Here is a 25,086-nt window from a genome sequence, read left to right as displayed (position 1 = left end):
AAAATTTAATTTGCTAAGATACTGATGTAAGTGGGGGAGGAACTGGCAGGAAAATACTAGAAAAGCGATTGTAAGAATAGGACAAAGCAGAGGTGCTAATGAAGAAAGTGTTTGCATCTCTATGAAGATGGGCTATGATTATAGGTGCTCCAAGCATCCTCCAAGACCTTTTGCCCAATAAATAGGGTCAACAGTAGTTTTTTCCACTGGGTGAAAGGGTGTTTCCCTTTTGGTCCCCTTTTTAAAAAGAATTATTTTATGTGTGTGAGTTTTTTGCCTGTGTGTTTGTGCACATGTTCATGCTGGATGCCTTTAAAAATCAAAAGAAGACATCAGATCTCCTGGAACTGGAGTTATGGTTATGAAGCAAGATAGGAGTACTAGGGACCAAACCTGGGTCTTCTACAAGAGCAACAAGTACTCTTTCCAGTGAGCCAGCTCTCCAGCCCTCCAGCCCTCTTGCTTTTTTTACATAACTATTTCTATATAGCTTTTCCCCCTGCAATGACCACGGGATCTATTCTCCAAGGAAAGGGAGAGGTGCCAGCTATCCTCAGTGGGGCTTCCTGCCTGGGAGCCCTTCCTTGTCTTCTTCACTGACCGCCTAAGCTCTTTAATAAACAGTGTTTTTAGGTTTCCCTAACTTACCTTTCTCTGGGTTTTTCCCCCTTTGGTTATTTTTAGTCTAATGCTTTTGACTCTCAGCTTATTTGTATATCATATAAAATACTGTTGATTTTTTTAAGTTGATTTTTTTTTTAATTAGGACAAGTCCTACAGGGATTATCATGACATCTAAAGATTTCATCTTAAGTCACATCTTAGGTTACTCTTGGTTCTTTTGTTCTTAAAGGATTGTTAAAATGGTTTTTACAAAGTCAATACATTAATTTGGTAATTGCCCATAATTCTAACATGCAAATAGCTCTGTCATTCAGAGGTCTGTGGTACACTGTAATTGTTAAACTATTTTGACCTTTAGTTTGAAATACTGTCTGTCACAAAGAACCCCATGTGCTTAGTTGCAGTCTCATTGAACTTGAAAGTTGTATCTCATGGGCTTGAAGCATGCAGAGACGTAAGCCAGGACTTTGTCAGTCACTTGGTACTTTAGACCGTGTGAATACTGTGGTGCAGAGGGAAAGAATTGTGTGGAGTTGGAGGGGAGCCCTTCCGATTTGGAGACTGAAGAGAGGGTGATTGATCATTTCACTAGGGGGATAGAAGAGAAACTAGGAAAAGATAAGAATGGAATTAAATGTTAGATTAATTAAGTGTTTATGCATTGGGAAGTAAAGGAAGATAAACAGCAACAGTTTCAATGAATTTGGTCTTCAGGATTTCATTTCCCATAAAGGATTCCATGTCACTGTGTCATAATAAGGCTGACTTTGAAGTCAGAACACTATGTCTGCTGTGCTATTAGCACTTTGTGTCTTCAAGTCGACTCTGCAGTTAGTGTCTTCCTGACCACTGCATAATAGGTGACTTAAGCAAGCTGCTTAATCAGTTGCATTATCTAGGGTCTTTGTGATACATAGTAATAACAGAATCTTCCTCAGAGTAGAGTGATATCAAGGAAAATATCAGTGCTATGTAGTATTTTGGGAGAGGTAAGCTGATTGCAATAATAGTAATCTTAATGCTGTACTTGACATTTAATATATATTTGAACATGAAAATTCAACAGCTTGTGACTAATAAAATTATTGTGTTAACTATATAGGCATATGCAGAATATAATCAAAGTAGAAATGGGCTGAGTTGAGTGCATGTAGCTCTGGTTCATAAAACACACTGGTAGATGTGGCTGGTTTGTGGTTCTTTTTTCTCATCCTTACCCCCTTATCACTAGATAGGAGAGAAAGGATAGAGGAGAGAGAGAGAGAGAGAGGGAGAGGTAATCCCTGAATCTAATCTCTTTCCTTTTGTTTCTACTAACACACCATGGCCAACCCCCCTGAATGACCAAGAACCACCAACCCTGCCTCTCGAGGCTGTAACATGTATAAACGCTCTGAAAAGTTCCCAGAATTCCAAGTGTTCACCATCACAGAAACTGTGCAGCTGGCAAAACCATGCCTCTGCTAGAGCATGAGGCAAATCATAGTCTGCTGCTGTGGACAGTCCAAAGCAGCCCCATATCCCACACCCAGGGTTAAAATGAAAGCACATTCTTACAATATTTCTGTGCTTTTTTTTTAAGAAACCAAAATTCCAGAATTGTCAAAATTATCACTACAGGTAGACTGTGTGACCTTATTTTCCTCTCATGTAGTTGGGAAGGAGAAAAATGAAAGCTAAAGAAGCCTTAAACTGGTGACTGGTGTCAGTCATGAAAGAAAATACTGTAACTTTACCTAGTCATCTTGGGATTTTACAGTTTAGGACATTTAAACTTACCAATTTATCTCCTAGACTTTCACTCATAGTAGTTGCACAATCATTGAAGCAGCAAATACTTGAACATTTGTCGTGTCGTGTTGTGTAGAACACGGTGTATTAGAAACTCATTTGGGAAGAGGATGATGGAACTTCTCCTTATGTTAAAAGAAGAGCTATTTTTGTGGGAGAGAATTACAAGTGTTAAAAGATACTAGTAAGGGGTCAAAATATAGCAGAGGTACTTAGAGAAGGTGGGTGACCAGGCAGTATTGAAATGAGAGGGGCTCAGTAAGCAGACAGAAGTCTTAATAGCTGATGGTGGAGCCAGGTCATGATAGATTGGGAAATAAATATATATACACACACACATACATATATATGAGAGAGATATATGTGTACATATATATGTACATACACATATATACATACATATAACCATGATGAAGAATTTAATTTTATCAATCAATCACAGATGAGAAGTCATAGAATGCTTTTATTTAACCCAATTTGTTTTAAGAAAAGAAATTTTAGTTTCTTGCCCCCACAAACTGATGTCCTGAGTCCCCTGACAGAATGAGTTCTTAGGAGTTCACTCTTGGCTGTGATCATGCCTCAGTGAACAGTGTTTGCTGTACACGCATGAGAACCAGTGTTAAGACCCCCAGAGCCCATGTAAGTCACACAGTACAGCATGCCTGTAATCCTGACATACCCACAGCAAGATGGGAGGCAGAGAATCGCCAAAAGCTGGCATTGCAGCGGTAAGGTGGGGAGTGAGGCGGACACTTGAAGTTGCCCTTTGACCTCCAAACCCACACCACGACACATCTTTGCCTGTACCCTCACACTCATACACACACATTAACAAAATTATAAATTTTCCTTTGAGCTTGGTGGTTCGTGCCTGTGATCCCAGCGCTTGAGAGGCTGAGGCAGTTGGACTGTTCAGCTAGTGTGGTTTGTGTATAGAAACCATATCTAAAGCAAAACAAAAAAGATTCTACCCTTAAAAATCTGGTTAAATCTTGCATATTCGACTTGCAAAAATAAGGTAATTTGGGGATAGGGTAAGAATTCAGTTGGTAAAATGATTGCCATGCAAGCATAAAGACTTGAGTACAATTCCCATTAACCACATTTAAAAGCATCATTTAAAATCCCAGCACTGTGAAGGCAGAGATGGATTATTGAACCAGTCAGCCTTGCCTAATTACTGAGCCCCCAGGTCCTGGTGGGAGACTTTATCTGAAAACACAAGGTGAATAGATTGAGAAATACCACCTGAGGGTTGACTTCTGACTTCCAAGCAAACTTGCACACACATTCGCACCTGCACATAAATAACAAGTAAGGAGACTTAGGTGTACAGTGTTTATTTAATGCCAGATGATGTTCTTCAAACCTTAAGTTTGCTATTTTTGCCTGCTGGATCCGATTACCTTAACTCTTATGACCATTTAGGGTATCTGAAAATGATTGTGTGGGTATTGATTTGCTTATGTACATAATTATTCTATTTGTTCCATTTAAAAAATAGCCTACTGTGATATTTACTGCATTAAAATTAGTAATAGGTTGGGTTTTTTTGTTGTTTTTTTTTTTGTTTTTTTTTTTTTTTTTTTTTTTTTTGTTTTTTTTTTTGTCCATCCCCTTTTGAGATAGGGAAAGATCTCTCTTTTCTCCAGGTTGATATTAAACCCTTGGGCTTAAGTGATCCTCCCAAGCACCTGTGACTACAGACAGTTGTTAGTGTGCCTGTTTAGCAGAGGAAATATCTCTGATTCATGCCCTGTCTTTTGATAAACATGTGAATGCCTTCTGTGCACAGGCACTGTTCACAATATATTTACAAACTATACAGACAGAAAGAAGGTCTCTGTTTTTTCAGGAATTTACCTTCCAATGTAGGAGTCACATAATAAACACAAGTATAGATACATTTCACTAATAACTAGGTCGGATAAGATTTGATGTTTGCCATGAAATCAAAACTCAGAGGACTGAATGTTGGAGGGTGAGACTGTCCACCATCAGTTCTAACCAGGACAGCTAGGGTAACTCAGATCAGCCGATATCATTTGAATAAAAGTTTTGTGACCTATGCATATGGAGAGGGAAGAACATTCTGAGCAAAGACAGACCTCAGGGCTAGAAACCACAAGTTTATTTGAGGAATTCTATAAAGGCTGCAGGAAGGAATTGAACGTGTCAGACTCTAAAAGTGAGTTTCTCCTGAGTTAGTTTTAAAATGTTCATAAGCCAAAGTAAATCAGTAGTTAGGCATAGAACTTCCATTCCGCAAGTATCTGCAGACATAATCTTTAAATACCTACATTCGTGTCCTAACTTGAAATCAGGCAGTTCCAGGGTAATGCAGTGTCTTTAGTTCAGTTGGTAGCTGAACAACCAGGTTGATATCGCTGTAATTGAACAGGTGGAATTGGATTGTGTGCTTATAAACCCAGCAGTTAAAAAAACAAAACAAAACCTCCAAAACAAAAGATTCTATCATTCGAAAATTGGGATGTCGTTTGGTGGTAGAGTACATGCCTTGTGTGCTATAGGTTTTGTTTTTCATCTCTCATAATTCAGAGGGAGAAGGGTGGTTTTGATCATTTCCACTTACAGATCGCCTGTTTCTGCCTCCCTGGTTCTAAAGTTACAAGTGTGTACCACTGTTTCTCGCCTTTTTGTGTGGGTTTGGGGGTCAAGTTCATGTCTTCTTGCTTATGTGGCAAGCATGTTACCAACTAAGCTGTCTCCCAGTGTGCTAGAGCTCCCATGTGTGTGTGTGCATGCCAGTTAATATTATAGAATATTTTCTTTTCCTTTAAGTTAGCTCTAAGAATAATAGTGAAACAGATCAGCCTAATATCTCTACTATCCTTTTGTCCTTGCTTTATTATTAATGGGGTTTGGATTCCATACTGATATGCAAAGACTTCTAAGATATTTTGGTTGATGTTGTCAATGAATTCACTTATTCCTATAGCCAGTTATGTTTAGAAGTGTCAGCTTTGTTGTTGGAGACAAGAGTCTAAAACTGGTGACTCTCCAGCCTCAGTCTCCTAACTTCCAAGATTATAGGTATGTGCTACCCACTAATTACAGGGTAGTTTTTAATGATAAAAATTTGCCAAATTTCAAAATATGAAGTTTTTAATTATCAATTTATTTTTGTAATTTTCATTACTAGTTAGGTCAGAAATTCCCAAGAAAGTGAAATGGGTTGAGAATTATTGAGGCATATGTAATCATTTTGATTTTTATCTTGTGACGAAACAAAGACTTGTCGATTTTCAACTCAAGGAGGTACTGCCTAATTAATGATGGCATCTTCTGGTATCCCCCAGACATCTACTCATTTGGGTACATTTTTTTGTGCACACAGTTGACATGACATGTAAGTCATTGAAGTTAGCAATATACATAACTCACTGTTTTAAAAGCAGCAAGTTAATTTTAAAGAATTTGCTAAAACATACATATTTGGGCTTAAAGATTTTTGGTCTCTTGCCTGCCTGCCTTCCTGCTTGCTTGCTTGCTTCCTTCGTGATGATGAGGTTAGAATTTTAGGTCTTCTGTATCCTAGGTGTAGTTGTCATGGCACTCTAGAGATAGAGAAACAAAACTGATTTATTAGAATGCCTTACAGCCTGTGGCCCAACTAATCCACAAAGGCTTTCTACCAACTGAAGGTCCCCAAATCCAGTAGTTGTTCAGTCCATGAGGCTGGATATCTCAGCTGGTCTTCAGAACACACTGGAGTCCTGAAGAAGTAGGTTCTAATGCCAGTGAAGGAATGGGCACTCCTTACATAGTAAAGTCACCAACTTTTAATTCAATCATATTTTAATTTCAGAGTTCCATTGTTCCTCCTTAAATAATTTTACTTCCTATGCATGATGTAGTATGTGTGTGTGTCTGTGTGTGTCTGTGTATCTGTGTATCTATGTGTCTGTGTGTGTGTCTGTGTGTTCATTTATTAAGGTGCAATTATACGTGTATGCTTGTGGAAGTCAGAGGACACCTTGACTGTTATTCTTCAGGTTCTGTCTACCTTGATCTTCATTTTGTTTTGAGCAGGGTCTCTTTTTGGCCTGTTACTTGCCAAGTAGTCTAGGTTAGCTGGCCAGCAAACCACGGTGGTTTGCTGCTTTCTGTCTCTCCATCTCTGGGATTAAAAGTGTATATCACTATACCCTGCTTTTTAAAAAATGTAAAAAATCTAAAGGATTGAAGTAAGGTCTTTATGCTTGCAAGGGACACAAACTGAGATATCAGTTTGGCTTTATAATTAAAAATAATTGATAAAAGGGCTGGAGAAATAGATAAAAAGCACTGGCTGCTCTCATAGAGGACCTGAGTTCAATTCCCAGCACTCACATGGCATCTTACAATGTCTGTAATTTTCTAGTCCTAGGAGATCTGACACCCTCTGGCTTCTGAGGACACATGACACATACATGATGCTCAGACATACATGCAGGCAAAACACCATATATGTAAAATATAACTGATAATAAGAAATCCAAGGTCATGAGCCTGAAATTTCAATATGATTTCTTTGGGGACTGAGTGAACTAACTTAATGAAATCTTGGGTTTGCCTGGTAGTTTTTAAGGTCTTTGATAACCCTTGCCACTGATGAGTTTCTTTTCACATTGGATGGGAGTGAGTGTTGGTAAAAGAACAACATCAAGCTTGCATGATTCCTGTGTCAAGTTTTCAAGAAATGAGTTTGATGAAGCTGTTATCTGACAAACGTCAAAGGTTTCTGGCAGGCATGCTTAAGAATAAGGACAGGAGCTAAGGTTAACCATGGGTAGAACATTTTAAGCCTGGGTTAAAGAGAGTAGTCAAGTCCCTGCTCAGCTAGACATTGTTACATTGTTCCTGTGAGTCTTAGGAAGACACAGCTTGCTTTGTACACTGGAGGAAAAGCTACAGTTCACGATGTAGACTCGATTCATCAACTCTCCAGGGAAAATATTTTATTGAATGTGTTCAGTTCCACATTTATTGTGGGATGTTCCTTTGAAGTACCTTACTTATTATACTGAGCATCCTTTCCCCCCACCCCCTGCCCACCACAGCTGCTAAAACACAGATGTGTTGGAATTAGTCCAAAAGCCATGATTTGAGGGGCTTGGGTTTTTCTTAAGACATGGGATGAGTGTTCTTAAAAGAGAGAGAGAGAGAGAGACAGAGTTAACTTTTCTGGTTTTTTTTTTTCCTGCAGAAGAAAAAGTGTATCATTTCTCAAAAACAAAAAATAAAGAAGCTTGCTGCAAGAAATGTACTGATCTTTTACACTAGTTATTTGTAAATCCTTCGTTTTCTGGCCAAAAACCAACACATGTTGGACTTCCCTGCCACTTGGCTTATTCCATCTGCTCACCTCTCCAGGTTCTTTGCAGCATGCAGCTTGCCTGGGTTGAGTGCTGTGTGTGTGTTGGAAGCCTGGGAGAATGAGGGAGCAGTTGGGAGACTCGCCTGAATGCTGAGTGCAGAGAAGAGCCTGAGTTTGCCTTTTCCCTGGCTCCAAGATGCTAGGAAAGCAAGGGATTCTGATGGTTTCAGATTCCAGGTCCATTAAGTGACAATCTATCATCCAGATAACCACTCCCTTTCTCTCTCCTCTCTTTACAGCCCCCACCCCTTTTTCTAGGGTTTTTCTTAGAAAGTTATCTTGCTCCTCCAACTGTTTCCTGAAGATGACAGGTTTTAAAGTATAAATGCTATCTGTTTTGAAATTTTTTTGTTTTGTTTTTTAGAGACAGGGTTTCTCTGTGTAGCTCTGGCTGTCCTGGAACTCTGTAGACCAGGCTGGCCTCAAACTCAGAAATCTGCCTACCTCTGCCTCCCAAGTGCTGGGATTAAAGGCATGCACCACCACTGCCCTGCTCTGTTTTGAATTTTTTAATAGAGGTTCTCATGCAGGCCCAGATTGGCCTTGAATTCACTATGTAGCTGAAGTTGGCCTTGAACTCATAATCCTTCTGTCTCTATCATTTATGATCTGGGATTACCATTCTGCTAAGTATTCTCTCTCCTTTGAAAAATGTGTCCTGTAAATTTTGTTAATGACACCACTATCACTTTTGTTAGTGTTCACTGAGCATCTGCCTTTGATTTTCATATAATCTGTTAGCCTTGAAGGACTTCTCAGTGATTTCAGAGTCATTGGAGTAACAAGGACACCCACTGCCACAGGTAATGCCTCTGTTTACATGTGACAGAAAAGTGTTTCCACTTACTACCACTGCGTTCTCCAAGGCTTCCGAGATTGACCTGACTAGGGTAGAAATTAAATGAAAAATAAGAAAAAAAGAGAGAAAGACAGAAAGAAAAGATGGGATTGGATGGTTTAGGCTCTCTAATGGAGGAGCTAAAGCCAGCTCTGCATATTTATTATTATACACCCCCATGCTCAGTATGTTTATTATTATACAGTTGGACAGGGAGGAAGGGTTATTCCATATAGCTGAACAAGGAGGCAAGCTTAGATAATCTCAGTAGGAGCAGTCTGTGTCAGAAGTCTTTGGGTAATAAATATCTGATGGTAGACAGCTGTCGTGGACATTGTCTGCACAATATTGTTAACATCTGCACTTAGACCCCAGGAAGGCTTTGCCATTGGGGAAGGCTTTTCTTCTCTCACTGGGGTCCCTGAAAAGTCCTTGGCCTGGCCATGACCATGGTAATAACACACATTTACTCAGGACTCCACTCATTCCTTATACATAGCAAATTCCATCTAAGTGAAAGCTCAAATAACAGTCATAGAGCATAATTCACGTGTGCAGTAACTAGTTGATACATGTTAGGAATTCTGTGCCAGACTCCCATACTTACCTCTGAGGCTCTTTAACAGCACTGCATATTGTTCAGGATAAATGCTAAAAGGGATTCCCTGCCCCAAAACAATACTCTAGGATGAATAAGATACAATTTTAATAACATACACACTGGGATATGCACATAGGTCATGTGACACATCCCTTGACTGAGGGCAAAGCATTAGTCTGCTCAAAATCAGGATGAATGGGTGAACAGCTGGGATAAAGACATACAGGATTACTTTTCATTCGGCCTCTCAGTAATAGGAACTAAAACATTCCAGTCAGAACCTGTTGTGTGTTTTAGTTTTCTTAAAGTACAGCCCCTGAAATGAGCCTTCAGAAAGGTTCTGTAGAGAAAAGCATCAGAAATTAACCAGTAGTCAGGTTGAAAATAGAACAAAGCAAATGATGCATTTTCTGATTCCCAGAGAAAAAGATAAGACTGATCCATAGTTGTGTTGGTGGTCAGTGGCAGTGAGAGATGTATAACAAACAGTTCTTTGAACTTCCACACTGAGCAGGCTGCATAGTGCATACCTCCACTATGACTAATTGTGAAACGGCCATTAAGTAGATCTGCTTGCTACAATTTCAGCACTTTAAAAATTAGTTTTGGCCAGGCAGTGGTGACGCACACCTTTAATCCCAGCACTTGGAAGGCAGAGGCAGGCAGAAGTCTGAGTTCGAGGACATCCAGGGCTACGCAGAGAAACCCTGTCTCCAAAACAAAACAAAAATTAAAAAAAAAAAATTAGTTTTGGCCTTGAAATATTTTAAAGCTAAATAACTAGCAGTAGTGTTGTGGAACACAGCATTACAAGCAGAGTTGCTGTGGTTTGCCTTGTGGAAGTAGTAAGTACCAAACATTTTTGTGTTATAGTTTTCTCATCTGTAAAGTAGGTTAATAATGAAGGTTGAGACCCCTTCCTTTATCTGAAATGTTTGATGAGACCAGAAGTATTTCAGGTTTGGGGTTTTTGTTTTTGTTTTGTTGTTGTTGTTGTTGTTGTTCTTGTTTTTTTATTTAATATTTGGGTTCACACAATTGAGGTATCTTGGAAATGAGGCACAAGTCTGAAATACAGTTTTAATTTATTTTTTATGTACACATAGCCTGGTGGTATTGTATAGAATATTTTTAGTGTACCTGTATTTTTACTGTAACATGTTGTTAGGTATGGAGTTTTGTACATGTTGCCATCTTATCAGGGGTCCAAATGTTTTCAATTTTAGAACATTTTGGATTTCCAGGTAAGAGTCATCCAATCTATAATACACAATAAGGTTTTAGGAATTAAATTAACTAATAGTTACAGATTGTACATGTCTTGTAATAAGAACTATGTTTTGTTTTTTTAATTTGTTTTTTGGTTTTTTTTTTTTGTCTTGATCTGTTTGTTTGTTTGTTTGAGGCAAGATTTCTCTGTGTAGCCTTGGCTGTCTAGAGACTCTGTCTGTAGACCAGGCTGGCTTCAAACTCAGAGATCCACTTGCCTCTGCCTTCCATGTGTTGTATTATCACTGCCCAGCAATTTTTAAATTTATACTGGCTTAGTATTTGAATTGAACACTAAATCCTGAATATTCCAGGATTCAAAACTTATATTAAGTTCCATTTACTATATGTTTGTCAGTGCTCAATGGCTTTACTTGGGTTTAATTTGTCTCAGTAACCATGTTTATTGTGGGGGAGGGGGCATAAATATGTTTGCCTTCTTTAGTGTTACTTTAAATCATATCCCCAGAGATTGTGGTTTGTGTGAGAGAAGTTACCGTTTGTTGTTGTTGTTTGTTTGTTTGTTTGTTTGTTTTTATCACTGATTCTCCATAAACATAGATGTTAGAGAGGAAAAAAAACATAGATGTTAGGCAGAAAATGACTTCTATTATATAAATTAGAACTCAGTGAAAATATTTCAGAGATGGTCAAACCCTGACTGTCAGCAAATAGAAAGCTCTGAGACTCTAAGAAATGAAACTCCCTTAAGAGAAGGAAGGCTGATGGTGGTGTACCTCCTGTGCACCCAACATTCACAAAGTGTCTGGGGGTCTAGAATAACTAAGTTTGATTTTATTTAGCTGTTCCCCCAGAGATTCTGTTCTTAGGAAACATGTAATTTTGTTGGATTGACTTTATTTTTAAAAGTTTACAGTATTCTTTTCACAGTCACACCCGATGATTAAGTTAAGGCAAGATTTTCCAACTTTGGTGATTGACCTATGCTCCCAGGGCTTTGCTTCCTAGAGATCAGAATCAAAGAGAAAGGTGATCTCTGTCCTCACTCTTGTGATTTTATGACTTCTAGTTCCCTAATGACTCTAATATCAAAGAAAAGGTTATTATGTAAAATGGAATATGGGGTTTCCGAAAGAAAATTCATCACACAGCTTCAATAAATAATGAAACTTTCTAATAGTAAAGTCCTGCTAGTGACAGTAGGGCATAATAACATCCAGAACTCTACTTTTATTATCTTCTACATTGTCGTTGTTGAAATATTGCTGCTGGGCCAGTGAGACGATTTAGCAGGTAGAGGCACTTATTGCCAAGCCTGATAACCAGAGTTTGATCCCTGGGACCCACACGGTGGATGAGACCAGACCTTGAAAGTTATCCTCTGACCTCTACACATATGCTGAGAGACACCAACATATGCATATGCATACTTACATTAAAGCAGACACACACACATACACACACACATCACTGCTTATATCAGACTTTAAATGTCACCAGCTTACTAAAGTTGTAGTTAAAACTTCCATCATAGTTCTTATTTTAATCCTTGTGACTCTTATGCTAGTTTTCCTGCAACTGGTGTTTGTGGTCTTTCACATATTTGCTTATATCGGTACTGTTTATCACAGTGGCTTGATTGCAATCTCTTCCTTGTTTAGAGAGACATGTCTACAGCCTAAGACAGCTGTTAAAAATAGATAATGTCTAACAGTGAGCAAGTTGTACACTTGTTGTGTTGCCAAGTGTAATTGGGTAATTAAGCACTGTTAGCCGACTCAGCTGTGGGTTTTATGTCTTCAATGGTTCCCAGACCTCCTTGTGTAAATCACAGACTGATGACCAGCAATTTCACATGAGTTGACAACGCTGGATTTTGGTGGGAGATGGGAGGGGTTCTCAGGAACAGAAGCAGTATGGCAGTGTGGAGCACTGACAGAGCCAGAGCTGTAATTTCAAGATGACTTCCCTTAGGCTAGTTTCATTCCTTAATCATGGTGTGCTTGTTAACTAATAGACTTCTGCTAAGTAGAGGACATCCCACAGAACCTTAATTGGGTATATATATGGCTTATTAAAATGCTTAATGTATGTGCTGTTATAAATTATGTGCTTTACAGATCTAATCATGGTACATGATGTTTAATCTATTTTAGAAACTGGATGGCTTCTACAGGGAGCCAGGCCTCTGGTATAGACAAGATTTTTGGATTCTTCAATGATGGCGAACCCCCCACCAAAAAGCCCAGGTAAACAAGAGAAAGGGAAGCAGAGGAGTAGAAAGTTACCATTAGTGGGAGGTGCTTACCCTGTATCATAGGTATATCACTAGTTAATATGGCCTTCATTTCAAAGACTACATTATTTTTACTTTGGATTTAACTTATTAAGGTGATTATATACATAGTTTTAAAATTTTGTTGCTTTAAAGCTCATATCCTACTCCTCAGGGATAATCATTTTCTATTCTTTCTAATCTTGACATCTGCTTTGCTTTGTTTTTGACTGTGAGACTGGGTCTTGCTGTATAGCCAGGGCTGGCCTAGAACTCTTGACTCAGGCTCCCATATGCTGAGATTGCAAACATGTACCCTACAGCACACATTTTAAATGTTGTCTGTGCTGCTATATGCTTTCTCTGGTAATAGAAAATAAGGACTTCATTTGCTTTCCTGGTTCTTGTCCCTGTATTGCTACCCCATAGGCTTCACTCTTATCTTCCCATATGATTATCTTAGTATTTGATCAACCAGTTCTCAATATTCACAATAATATTGTGTTTTTATAAGTGGTATTAATAAGCCCAGCACTCAGGAGACAGGCAGAGTCAGGCAGATCCCTGTGAGTTTGAGGCCAGCCTGGTCTACATAGCAAATTCCAGGACAGCCAGAGCTGCATAATGAAACCCTGTCTTAAAAAAACAAAACAAAACAAAATAAGCCATAAATAGTATTAGTAGCCAAGCCTAAAGTTGTGATTATATTTCCCTTTACTCTCTTTTCTTAAACTTCCACATTACTAAATGTTATCTTAAATTTTGTTTTGTTTTGTGTTCCTTTCCTTTTTAAACACGGGCAGAAGAATTAGTCTATCATATGCTAGAAATGTTTAGAAACTTGCTAGTTTAATTGATTCCATGGATTCTTATCTCTGGCCTCAACCCTGCTGGACTCAGCTCCTTAATCTGCTCTTTATTTTAGTATATACTCCATTTTACTGAAGCATGCTTTCAGGTACCTTCCTTAGTAAGAATACATGGAAGATAATTGTTGAAGATTAATAAATGTCTTTGTCATGTACATACATGCACTTAATGGTATGGTTGAGAATAGAATTTTTATGTAGGAAAATGTCTTTTCTTAGACTTTTGCTAATACCTCTGATTCCTCTGGTGACAGAGATGAATATTCTAAACAAAGATGGACACTGTTCTGATTAGCAATTGTTTTAGAAATCAACTTAAAAATGAAGTGGTTATTTGGTCACAATTTCAGAGATTTTGGTTTATGGTCTGTTGGCTCCGTTGCTTTTAGAGTGTTGTGAGGTAGAATATCGCTCAAGGACATGTAGAACAGACTTGCCCACCTTTTGACTGCTGTGAATCAGAGAGCCAGGGAAGGGTCCAGAAACCAGCTAACATTCTCTCAGATCCCATTTTTGTGAGTGCCTCCAAGTCGGCCTTGTGACCAGAGTCTCACCCAGTCTCAGTAATGCTTTCAAATTATGAACACATCAGTGATTAACCATTGATAAGGTCACCTTCCAAAAATCCTTCCCCTAAAAATCACATTACTCTCATTAACAAAAATTGTAAAGCTGTATTTTCTTGTGCAACTAAGTATTATAGTACCTTCAAGTTACTTCTTAACTTCATTTCGTGTTAACCTGATATTAAACTTCCATTAAAAATGTCTCTGTCTTTGTATCATTCTTGTCCAGATGTTGAACCTCCTGTCATATGTGTGCTCCTGTTTTCTCTCTTCCCTGCATTTCCCACTGTTGGTGATAGCATCTTTGTATGTGACCCATCCTGAGTGCTTTGATTACTGAATTCTTCCTCTCTGCCTGGCTCTGGTTGTGTTATTGTTCTGTTCTGTTTTGTTTGTTTCAGTTCTACTTTCTTAAAGGTTTTCTCTGTTCTTCTTACGGATTTTTAAAAATTTCTATTATATTTTAAATTTTCTTCAGTTTTGTTGTTACTGTTTTTGTTTTTTGAAGACAGGCCGACTTAGAAATGCAATCTTCCTCCCCTTCCTGCCTTAACCACCTGAGTAATTCCTCTACCTACTAGCTTGTTCCTATGTACCTCTTATCATGTGGGCCTTGTGCAAATCAAATGACCATAGTTTGTCTATTCGTATTTAAACTACTGAGAAGCAGTTAGGAGTCTATGTGACTATGGATATTAGTCAGATTCTCTAGAGGAACAGAGTGAATAGAATGATTTTAAAGGGGGGTGTATTAGACTGGCTGACATGTGTGATCTGGGTAGTCCAATGGTAGTTATTGTCCCATTGGAGAAGCTGGGAACAAAATAAGTTTCAGCAGTCTCAGTTTGGTGTTGAAGGCCTGGGGGATTCCTGAAAAACCACTGGTCTTCTATCCAGTAGAAGGCAGAATGAGGGAGATTCTGATGTCAGTGAAGAGCTGCAGCAGTGACTGAGTAGATGAACTTGTCAGCAGGGTTGCAAGGCGGTGCCATAACATGCCATCCACATTTGTAGTGGGTCTTTCCACCTTGAATAACCTGATCACGAAGATGCCTTACAAGGTGTGCTCAGAGGCTTTTCTCTTAGTTGATTACAGATTCTGTCACATTGGCAACCAGTATTCACCATCATGAGCTTTCCTCTGAATATTAAGCCTGGAGCAAGTTCAGCAGTTGAGGATCTCTAACTTGTCTAAAGCTGTGGTTCTTTTTCTGACATAGTGGCCATTTCCCCAAAGAGAACTCTTTCCATCTCTTGAATGCATGGAGTCTATGTCCTGAGGAAAGGTTGGAGAATCCTAGTGTCGGAGCTTGCCCCAAGGGAGACTGGTTGGAGAAGTCTTAGATTTCATACAGAGATTCTTTCTTCATCCCTCCCACCTGGCACTGTGCAGCACAGTGTTCTCAAATGCAGTCCTCTGGCTGTTGAGTTTAAGTGTCTCCTGCCTACCCACCTGAGCATGGACCTAACGTTCCTGAGCTTCTTCAGAGGAAATTGGGTTTTCTTAGGGAACTTCTAAAGTTATGTCACCTTCTGGTGTCTGTCGTCTGCTCTGCTGTCATCCTGTCTCACCCTACTCTTTATGCTTGCTGTGGCAGGAAGTTCAGCCTAGCACTGCCACCAGTAGCTGAGGGCTTATACTTCAGAGACTTCCGTACAGGCAAAGCTGCAGGAAAGAATTTCAGGACAAGCAAAGCTTCTATGTTTATTAAGACAAGGGATGTTACATGGTTTTAATTTAGTATGGGCAGTTATGGGAAGGGGCTTCTTAGGGAAAGAACAGTACTCAGTGCAGGCTCCCCAAGAATTGTACTGAGGTGTCTTTATAATGGCTATATTTAATGATTTTGTGGCTTTTTATGTTATATTTCTCAGAATATAATTTGCAACAGGGATTCAAGATTACATAAAGCTTAAAAATGAGTAAACTTTGAGCTGAGTGAGGTGGGGTATACCTGCAATTGGTGCACTTGTGAGATGGAGACGGGGATGGGGAGTTTAAGGGACTTCCAAGCTGCCTGAGATACTATCTTAAAGGACACACAAACACACACATATATTTTGATTTAGAAAAATGAACTGCTTTTACTTTTTTTTCTTCTCTTATTGAACTTCCTTTTAAAGATTTGTTTATTTTTATGTACAGTGATGTTTTGCCTGCATGTGTATCTGTCTGAGAGTTCCAGATATCTTGAACTGGAACTACAGACAGTGATAAGCTGCCATGTGGGTGCTGAGAATTAAACATGGGTGTTTTGGAAGAGCAGCCAGTGCTCTTAATCACTAAGCCATCTCTTCAGCTCCTGAGCTCCCCTTTTTAAATGAACTTGCAAGGTAGTTTCATAAGGTCGTTTGTCTAAATTTAGGTATGAAAGAGGCATATTACTCTCTAAAGTCAAGATTCAAACCTAAGTAAGTATGCATTGAGTTCATTTGTTGTTTTTAACATCCTTGTTTGACATAAGTCTTAGAAAAGAGAATATGGTCTTTATGGAGAATCTTGGCTTTATGGTAACCAAGTTCTGACACCCAGTCAGATTGTCAAGTGGAAGGTTTTCCCTCCTGTGTCCCCTTTATTTTCCCTCTCTACCTTGCCTTAATACTTTCTTTAAAAATGGCTATTAGGAGGACTGGCGAGATGGCTCAGCAGGTAAGAGCACTGTCTGCTCTTCTGAAGGTCCTGAGTTCAAATCCCAGCAACCACATGGTGGCTCACAAACACCCATAACTAAGGCCCTCTTCTGGTGTGTCTGAAGTCAGTTACAGTGTACTTATTTACAATAATAAGTAAATCTTAAAAATAATTTTTAAAAATGGCTATTAGAGTCATCATGATGGTTCTGCAGATAGCACGAAGCCTGATGACCTAAGTTCAGTCCCCAGGATCAACATGTCGAGAGGAGCAAACAACTTCTCATGTCAAGAAGAGCCAAAAGTAGTTGTCCTCTAATATCCACACATGCACTGTGGCATGTGCCCACACACAGACACACAAAATAAATAATGCATGGGTTGGGTATTATTATTATTATTTAGTGGGTTAGGTAGGGATCATAAGGCACAATTGCAATTTTTTTTCCCTTTTTGTGAAAGTCTTTCTGGATTTGATGGGTGTGTATATTTGCATGTATTTATTTGCTTTTTTTTTTTTTTTTTTTTTAAGATGAGCTTTCCTTTAGCTGGTCATAAATTTCTGGTCCTGCTGTCTCTGCCCTCCCAAATTCTGGGACTATAGACTTTGGTCATCACATCCAACTTTCATTCATCATCTTGATTCCTTGTTTTAAAACACACTGCATTATGTGCTCCTAATAGCTTTTAACAGTTTTCTTTTCCCCTGTAGAGGAACTATTTATACATAGAGCATCCCTAGTATCTGTGAGTTTGCAGGTTTTTCTCCTGAGAAGTGTAGGAGCTAAGAGTAGGACATGCAGTTCTGGGGGCTGTTTCTCACGCCCTCAACACTGATTAGGTTTCTGTTTGTTGTTCTATTTGGAAAAGGGGGTAAGGCACGTGATGGTTTTAATGTAGTCAGAGAGTGAAAGGGAAGGGGAGATGAAACATTCTTGTTCTCATGCTGTCTCACAACAGGACTGTGCTCTGTGCCGTGAGAAAGGGCTGTTTGTTGTGACAAAACCATGAAGCTCCCATCTCCTCAGAAGCCTGCCGAGCACCCCCCCCCCGAGTGATATATAGAATAAACCATGCTCAGAGTTGTCTCCAGATTTGGCTTGCATGCTGAGCTTTATCTTTGCTTACAAAATTTGGCATCAAAGTTTCATTGTCTTCATTGTCTTACATTTCTCAACAAACAAAATCAACTTGATTTGTATGAAAATATTTTTTTGAAAACAAACATGTCCTTTTGAAATTACTGTTGACTTAAAGTATAATTTAGTTGGCATAGCTGCAGCTGTAATACACTTGAATCTGTTGTAATGTTAGTGGTTTTCTTAGCTGGAGAAGACTTTGAAGGAGAAAGTTGATTTTAAGATTGTTTTTCGGGATTCCTGAAATAGTTACTTTGTCTTCCAACAAAAACTGGAATAATATTGTGGCCTTTCATTTACTCTGGTCTGGAGAAGTCTCCAAACCTGGAGTCTTCATCTTTACAGCTAAAACTTATAAAGTGCATGCCTTTAATCCCAGCACTCCTAAAACTTATAAAGCACATGCCTTTAATCTCAGCGCTGGGGAGGCAGAGGCAGGCCAGCCTGGTCTACATAGAAAGTTCCAGGCCAGCTAATACTACACAGTGAGACCCTGACTCAAAAAGGAAACAGCAGGCATTATAGCTATTGAATATGAGAGCCAGCTGCGTCTTCCTAAGATGTCTTCACATGTGCTTGGGCCTACTGGACACTCCAATCTTTTCACTTTTCCTTTTTCAGGAAGCTGCTTCCAAGTCTGAAAACAAAAAAGCCTCGAGAACTTGTGCTGGTGATTGGAACAGGCATTAGTGCTGCAGTTGCACCGCAGGTCCCGGCCCTGAAGTCCTGGAAGGGGTTAATTCAGGCCTTACTGGATGCTGCTATTGATTTTGATCTTTTGGAAGATGAGGAAAGCAAAAAGTTTCAGAAGTGTCTCCATGAAGACAAAAACCTCGTCCATGTCGCCCATGACCTCATTCAGAAACTCTCCCCTGTGAGTAGTCTGCTGTACGCCATGGCTTGTGACATTTCCTGAAACCGGGATTAGTATCCTTATTTAGCAGAAAGATTTGTTTATTGCTGTGTATTTATAACATTTGGCTCTTCTTTTCCGGGCCTGGTCAGCATAATCATCCTGACCCCATTTTGCTGTGATGTGCTGAGAACTGTATGTGTATGGAGACAAGGCTACTGACACACTTTTGCTGTTTTCAATTTACTTTTTCTATTCTCACTATAAATGATGTCCTGATGTCCATGACTTTAAGGAAATATTAGAAAGATTTAAGTTGGGATTTTGTGTTTTGAGAAACCATCTTGTGCATCAAATATTGGCCATAAACCTGGGTGGTTCCTGGGTGTTAGGAGTATAGGCATGTGCCCTAGCCAAGCTGGAGATGATTCTTATTGTGTAATGGGTAAAGTCAAACCACTTCTTATGCTCTTTTTAGAGGCTGTAATTCAAAATATCCACAATGAATTTTATCAAACTAAGTTATCTGACTTTCCAAAGAACCTAATTGTTTTTCTTGCTTCACCTTAAAAATTTCTTGAAAATTAGGATTCACTTATGCTAGGAATAGTTATATGTGCTTGAAATATTACATCAGTGAAAGCAAAAGGATTGTGATTTCCAGGCCAGCCTGTGATGCATAACAATGCCATGTCTCTCTCTCTCTCTCTCTCACACACACATACACACACACACACAAGCCATGTCTCACACACACACCCACCATGGGTCATGTCACTCACACACACACACACACACCACGGGCCATGTCTCACACACACTCGAGTACACACGCACCTTGTAGCTCAATTGTTAGATACTTACCTAGAATGCCTATCTGCAAAGGCCCTAGGTTTGACCCTCAACATCATCCCACTCAAAATTTAGAATATGTTTTGGCTACTTTATTATTTCCAAAGATATTGTAAATAAAGCTTCATGTGGTTTGTTATTTTAAACAGTCTCATATAGCCATGGTCATCCTCAAGCCCAGTGTGAGGCCAAGGGCAACCTGACACAAAAGGTCTGACCTTCCAGTCAAGATTACAGGCTGTGTTGGTAGGATGGAATTAACTGCACCTTGGAAAAGGGAGGTGGAGGGCACTTACTCCTTAAAAGTTAGCTTTCAGGAACCAGGTGGTGGTGGCACACACCTTAATCCCAGCCCTCATAGGGTTAGGGAAGTTGAGGGCTAAACTTCAAATCAAGTACTTAAACACCCAGCAGAAATTAACTGAGAAATTAAATTAACCTTTTAATGCAGCCAGTTGGAGTTTCCAAGAAAGAATCCTGGACAGAGCAAAGTGCCTCCTCAGGTGAGGCTTCCAATACAAGAGCAGATAGCAGCAGATACAAAGAACATTGTCAGATCAGTCACCGATGCTCATGACATCCAGAGGAAACAGACTGGGAAGTGGATGGAGTCCACACAGACTCTCAGTTGAGCTTTGTTTCTGTGGCTGAGCTTCCTATAACTGGATTTCCAGCTACTCTTCCTTTCCCACTGTAGATGCTCTCTTATGGGATCAACGGTAGTAACTTCTGTTGGAAGTTGCTGCCTCACTATTCTTAAGAACATGATGTTTTATTCTTGGGCTGTCTCACTGCTCTTTCCTATCACAGAATTATGGGGGTTAGCCTGTCTAGCCCAGACTTGGAGGACACTTTGAAACAAGTGTGCTAGAGTCTGAAATAGTGGAGCTGCTCAGTGAGTTTCAACAACATGTGATAATTTACCAGTCATATACATTATACCTATATCTTATGAATATCAATGCAAGGATCTTTAAAAGGATATATCCTAACTTAGTGTAGCATATAAAAAAGAATTGTACATCAAGAGCAAGTGTGAATTTTCTTAGGAATGCAAAGTTGATTTAGCATGTAAATGTCAGTATAATGTACAGAGAAGGGCTATAGACAGCAAGTAAGAAGTCAGGTACGTATATCAAGGAATCTTTTTTAAAAGAAGACTTAACTTTATTTTTATACATGAATATGTTGTCTGCATGTATATCTGTGTAATGTGTCTATATGTCTGGTGCCTGTGGAGGCCAGAAGAGGACCTTAGTTCCACTGGAACTGAAGTTATAGATGGTTGTGAGCCATCATGTGAGTGCTGGGAATCAAATCTGGATCCTCTGGGAAAATAACATGTGCTCCCAACCACTGAGCCATCTTTCCAGCCCAAGGGTCTTATCTTTTAGGAAACACAATGAAGTATGGGGGAGAGGTGCTCATTTAGTTGCTTTTTTTTTTTTTCTTAAAGATTTATTTATTTATTTTATGTAAGTACAATGTAGCTGTTTTCAGACAAACCAGAAGAGGGCATCAGATCTCATTATGGATGGTTGTGAGCCACCATGTGGTTGCTGGGACTTGAACTCAGGACCTTTGGAAGAGCAGTCAGTGCTCTTAACCTATGAGCCATCTCTCCAGCCCCAATTTAGCTGCTTTTTTATTGCAGTGTGTGGTCTGAACTTTTCACATTTTAGGCAAGTGCTCTGCTTCTTTTTACTTTTGTGTATTTGAGAAAATATCAGTTTCAGAAAGAATGTTAGATTTCTTGATAGTAACACAACATGGATTAATTGGCCCCATTGATTGATCCAGCTTCGTAATGAAGAAGTGACATTGTGAAATCAAGGCAGAGAGCTTAGCAGTCAGAATTGGCAAGATCTTGCCATCTAAACACCCTGGAATCCTCCGCAAATCAACTGACCTCTCACCATTTGCTTTTGTACAGTAGACCTGGGTCCAAGACCCCTGGGGTCACACACTGCCTAGAGCATGAAGTTGGAGGGGTAGAGCAGCCTACATACCCTTTTTCATCAAACATCAGTTTTACTTGAAAGAATGTAACTAGTGCTCAAAGTAAATGCAGTAGAAATGTTAGTGACCTTGAAGGAGATGGGGTCAGGAATGCTTGGGTTTGCTTTTACTCTGTGAGGGACTAGAAAGATGAATTACAGGGGAAAGTAAATGAAACAGTATGATATTTATTGTGCTGTTTTGAGTGAAGGGGAAAAATTCTTAGGGCCTGAGTGGGAGTCTGATACTTTCTTTCGACTTCTGAACTCCCTGTTATAAAAATTTAAGTGAAAACTCCTTTGACTCAGCATAAGAGAGGCCATTGGTGGGAAATTTAGTTCTATGGTTACCTGCTTTAAGACAAAAACTTTGATTTCAGATCTAAGGAAATCAGTACAAAAAGCATCTTTGTTGTTTCTAAAACAACATCTCAAACATTCAATTTACTAAATGAAGGCTCAGGAGCCAGACACTGTGGTGAAACCTTGCAAGCTCCAAGAGACAGAGAAAGTACCAGCTGACATTCCTCCTCAATCAACATCCCAGAAGAAAAAACCCATTCTCCTTCTCCATGCTGTCTTAAATACCTTTCAACTCAAAGGCTTTCTCTTTCCTGAGTTTTTTTTATGTTCACTCCCTGTTCACTGGTTGCTTGCTCTGCCTCTTGACCTATCATTGACTTTATTTAGCTCCTGTTTACAGAAAGCTCTTGGGTTAAAGGTGTGTGCTAAGGCTGAGCCACACCACAACAAGAAACAGATTTTTCCAGTTCATAGTCTTGTGGTTCACAGTGTGATCAAATATCCTGCAACACATCTAGCCCAATGTGGTGGTTTACAACTATAATCCGAGCATTTGACAAGCTAGAGGATCACAAGTTCAGTGCTACCCTGGGCTAGAATGTGAGGCCACATCTTAAAAGAGAACAAACAAGCAGAAATCCTCATTCTTTTTAGTATTGCTATACAAGATTTGACAACTCACAAAAGTGGAACTAAAAGATATGTAGCTAAAGAAAGTGACTCAAGGAATTTTCAAGTTTCCATCTTTTCATAGAAACAGAACAACCACAAAACAGTTCAGTGTTCTTCACCCATGACTAATTCAGGGTCTACCCATTCCCTTCTCCTTGTGCTCATAGTAACCAAGCTGGCATGGGAATATAGTGTGCATGATTGTATACGTGCATGGCCCAAGTACATATGGAGTTACAAAATACAACAAAGACCTTCTTAGTAAGCAGTTGCTGTATTTAATAAATACTGCTTTTTAAAATAAGTATTGATATATACATTGCAAAAATCAAAAAGATGTGTAGCTATCTATATCTACTGACATACCTTGTTTCTGTTGATGTATTTGTCTTATCTGCCCTCTGCCCTAACCCATCATTCACACAGTTTTTCTATGTAGCCTTCCAGCTTTGTGATTCTTCCCTCACTGTTGCCATCTCTTAAATAACACATATGATCCTCTAGTTTGTTTTACCTAACAGTAAGTAGATTGTGGAGATCTTTCCATACCATTCTCCTGTATATAATTCTGTAAGTCAGTGTTGTCATTATGGCTAAATTCCTAATTGGCTTCTAAAAAGAACGGGGGATGGTGGTGGAAGGAGGTTCTACTCTATGGTTAGTTATCCCCGTTGTTTTGTGCTTGTTGTGAGATAGTGCATCATAACAGGAACATGTTGTATAACAAAATAAACATTAAAGGAAAGGGCCAGGGCCCCCAGAGGCACCTTCTAGGATATACCTTCAATGACCCAAGGACTTCTCACTTGGTTCTACAATTTCTTAACGGCACAACTTTTGTTTTCACATCTTTGATACTTTGGGCTTTGAGGGTACATTAAAGATTCAAATGAAAAGGAGTGATGGGCTTTTATATGTCATTTTATCTGATTTCAGTTATAGCTGCAGGAATCCAAGAAATGGAATGGCTGCTACATGTTAGGTTGGGTAAATAGACTTGTGAATTTGATAAAGTAAGAGAGCATTATGCTTCCTTAAGTACTAGCATTTAGTAGTAGTTGACTGTTGTGTGTAGTGACTAAGTAACTAGAGTTAATACTCATCACTGTTTTGGTAAGGGATAGAGTTTTAAAATGTAATAGGAGTTTTACTTACATGTATATATGTACACTGTGTGTGTGCCTGGGGCCTATGGAAGTCAGAAGAGGGCATCAGATTCCTTGGAACTGGAGTTACAGATGATTATGAACCACCATTTGAATGATGGAAGTCTAACCTGCATCCCCTGGAAGAGCAGCAAGTGTTCTTAATAACTGACCTATCTCTCTAGCCCCCTCTTCACTGTTTTTTTGGTCAGATTATTATTTTAATTAAGTAGTATTAGAGTCTGCTATTGGTTGCCTGTGTGCCATAGTGCAATATAATTGTATATATAATATAACAATATAACTAGATAAACTTTGGAGACTATGACCTACATTCTTAGCCAAATAAGTTATAGATGGCTCCATCTATTTACATACACACTAGGAAAGAATTCCTTTAGCTGCTGACAGCAGGGACCAGTAAGAAGCCTGTGCTGTGTAGTAGAGCAGTGTAGAACCATAATGGACAGAGCCCATTAAACCATGACTTGTTTCCAGCAGGACAGGGCATAATTTTAACTGAACTAATGTTTTCACTGAGGAAATAGCACTTATTTGGTAAGTAATGACTAAAAAAAAATTAGTTATTTTATAAAATGCTGTGTCACATTAGGAAAGGAACATTGACATGTGTTTCTATGTTTACTTAAGTGAGTCCATGGAAACTTAAACACTGATAGACAAGAAAACCTGGAAAGTATAGAAGACTACTTCGAGCAACCTAGAAGGAGCTGTCTATTCCAGGGAGTTTGAAATGTATTTCCTGGTAGCTAGATGCAGTAACTCACAGCTTCAATAGGAGCCATGCAGGCAGGCTTGCACCAGTAGCCCCAGCTTCTCTGGATACTGAGAGATCATTCTTCCTTTAAGCTTATCTAATGGTATAACATCAAGAATAGAGTAGGAAGCAGATGTTTGTTAAAATATTTCACCTACTTACTTTCTTTTGTCAAATTTCTTTTGTCCCTGTGTCCTTGGTTATAAAACCAACTTCTTACCTGAAGTTGGTTTATGTATTTCCTCGGTCCTTGGGGATATATAGTCATTCATTGTTTAACAATGGTATACATTCTGAGAAACACATTATAGGCCTTTTTGCTGCTATTCAAGCTTGTAGAGTGCACTTATAAAAATCAAGATAACTATGACATCACTTAGATGATAAGTTGTACATTGTTATGCAACAGAAATCTTATTTACATACACCTTGAATGAAGCTAGAAAGGTAATTAAATTCATATGTTAAATGGATTATTTCAAATTGATTAGTGGTTAGTATTTATTATTATTTTAGACTTTTTTTTTTTTTTTTTTTTT

The 25,086-nt window shown here is 39.0% G+C and overlaps 1 protein-coding gene across 4 annotated transcripts in view; it reads left to right on the top strand.

Annotated features, from left to right (window-relative positions):
* Fam118b (family with sequence similarity 118 member B) overlaps positions 1 to 25,086 on the top strand; it is a 52,384-nt gene that overhangs the window by 13,072 nt on the left and 14,226 nt on the right. For all 4 annotated transcript variants that reach the window (XM_031343090.1, XM_031343089.1, XM_031343087.1 and 1 more), the window contains 2 exons: positions 12,624 to 12,716; positions 18,569 to 18,821. In XM_031343090.1, the coding sequence (XP_031198950.1) occupies positions 12,631 to 12,716; positions 18,569 to 18,821 (339 nt within the window). In that variant the 5' untranslated portion in view covers positions 12,624 to 12,630. The remainder of the gene's footprint in view (positions 1 to 12,623; positions 12,717 to 18,568; positions 18,822 to 25,086) is intronic.

Source organism: Mastomys coucha, unplaced genomic scaffold (genome assembly GCF_008632895.1).
Source record: "Mastomys coucha isolate ucsf_1 unplaced genomic scaffold, UCSF_Mcou_1 pScaffold23, whole genome shotgun sequence".
Lineage (NCBI taxonomy): Eukaryota > Metazoa > Chordata > Mammalia > Rodentia > Muridae > Mastomys > Mastomys coucha.
The sequence above is the reverse complement of the archived record's forward strand: the minus strand, read 5'-3'. Positions and strand labels throughout refer to the sequence as shown.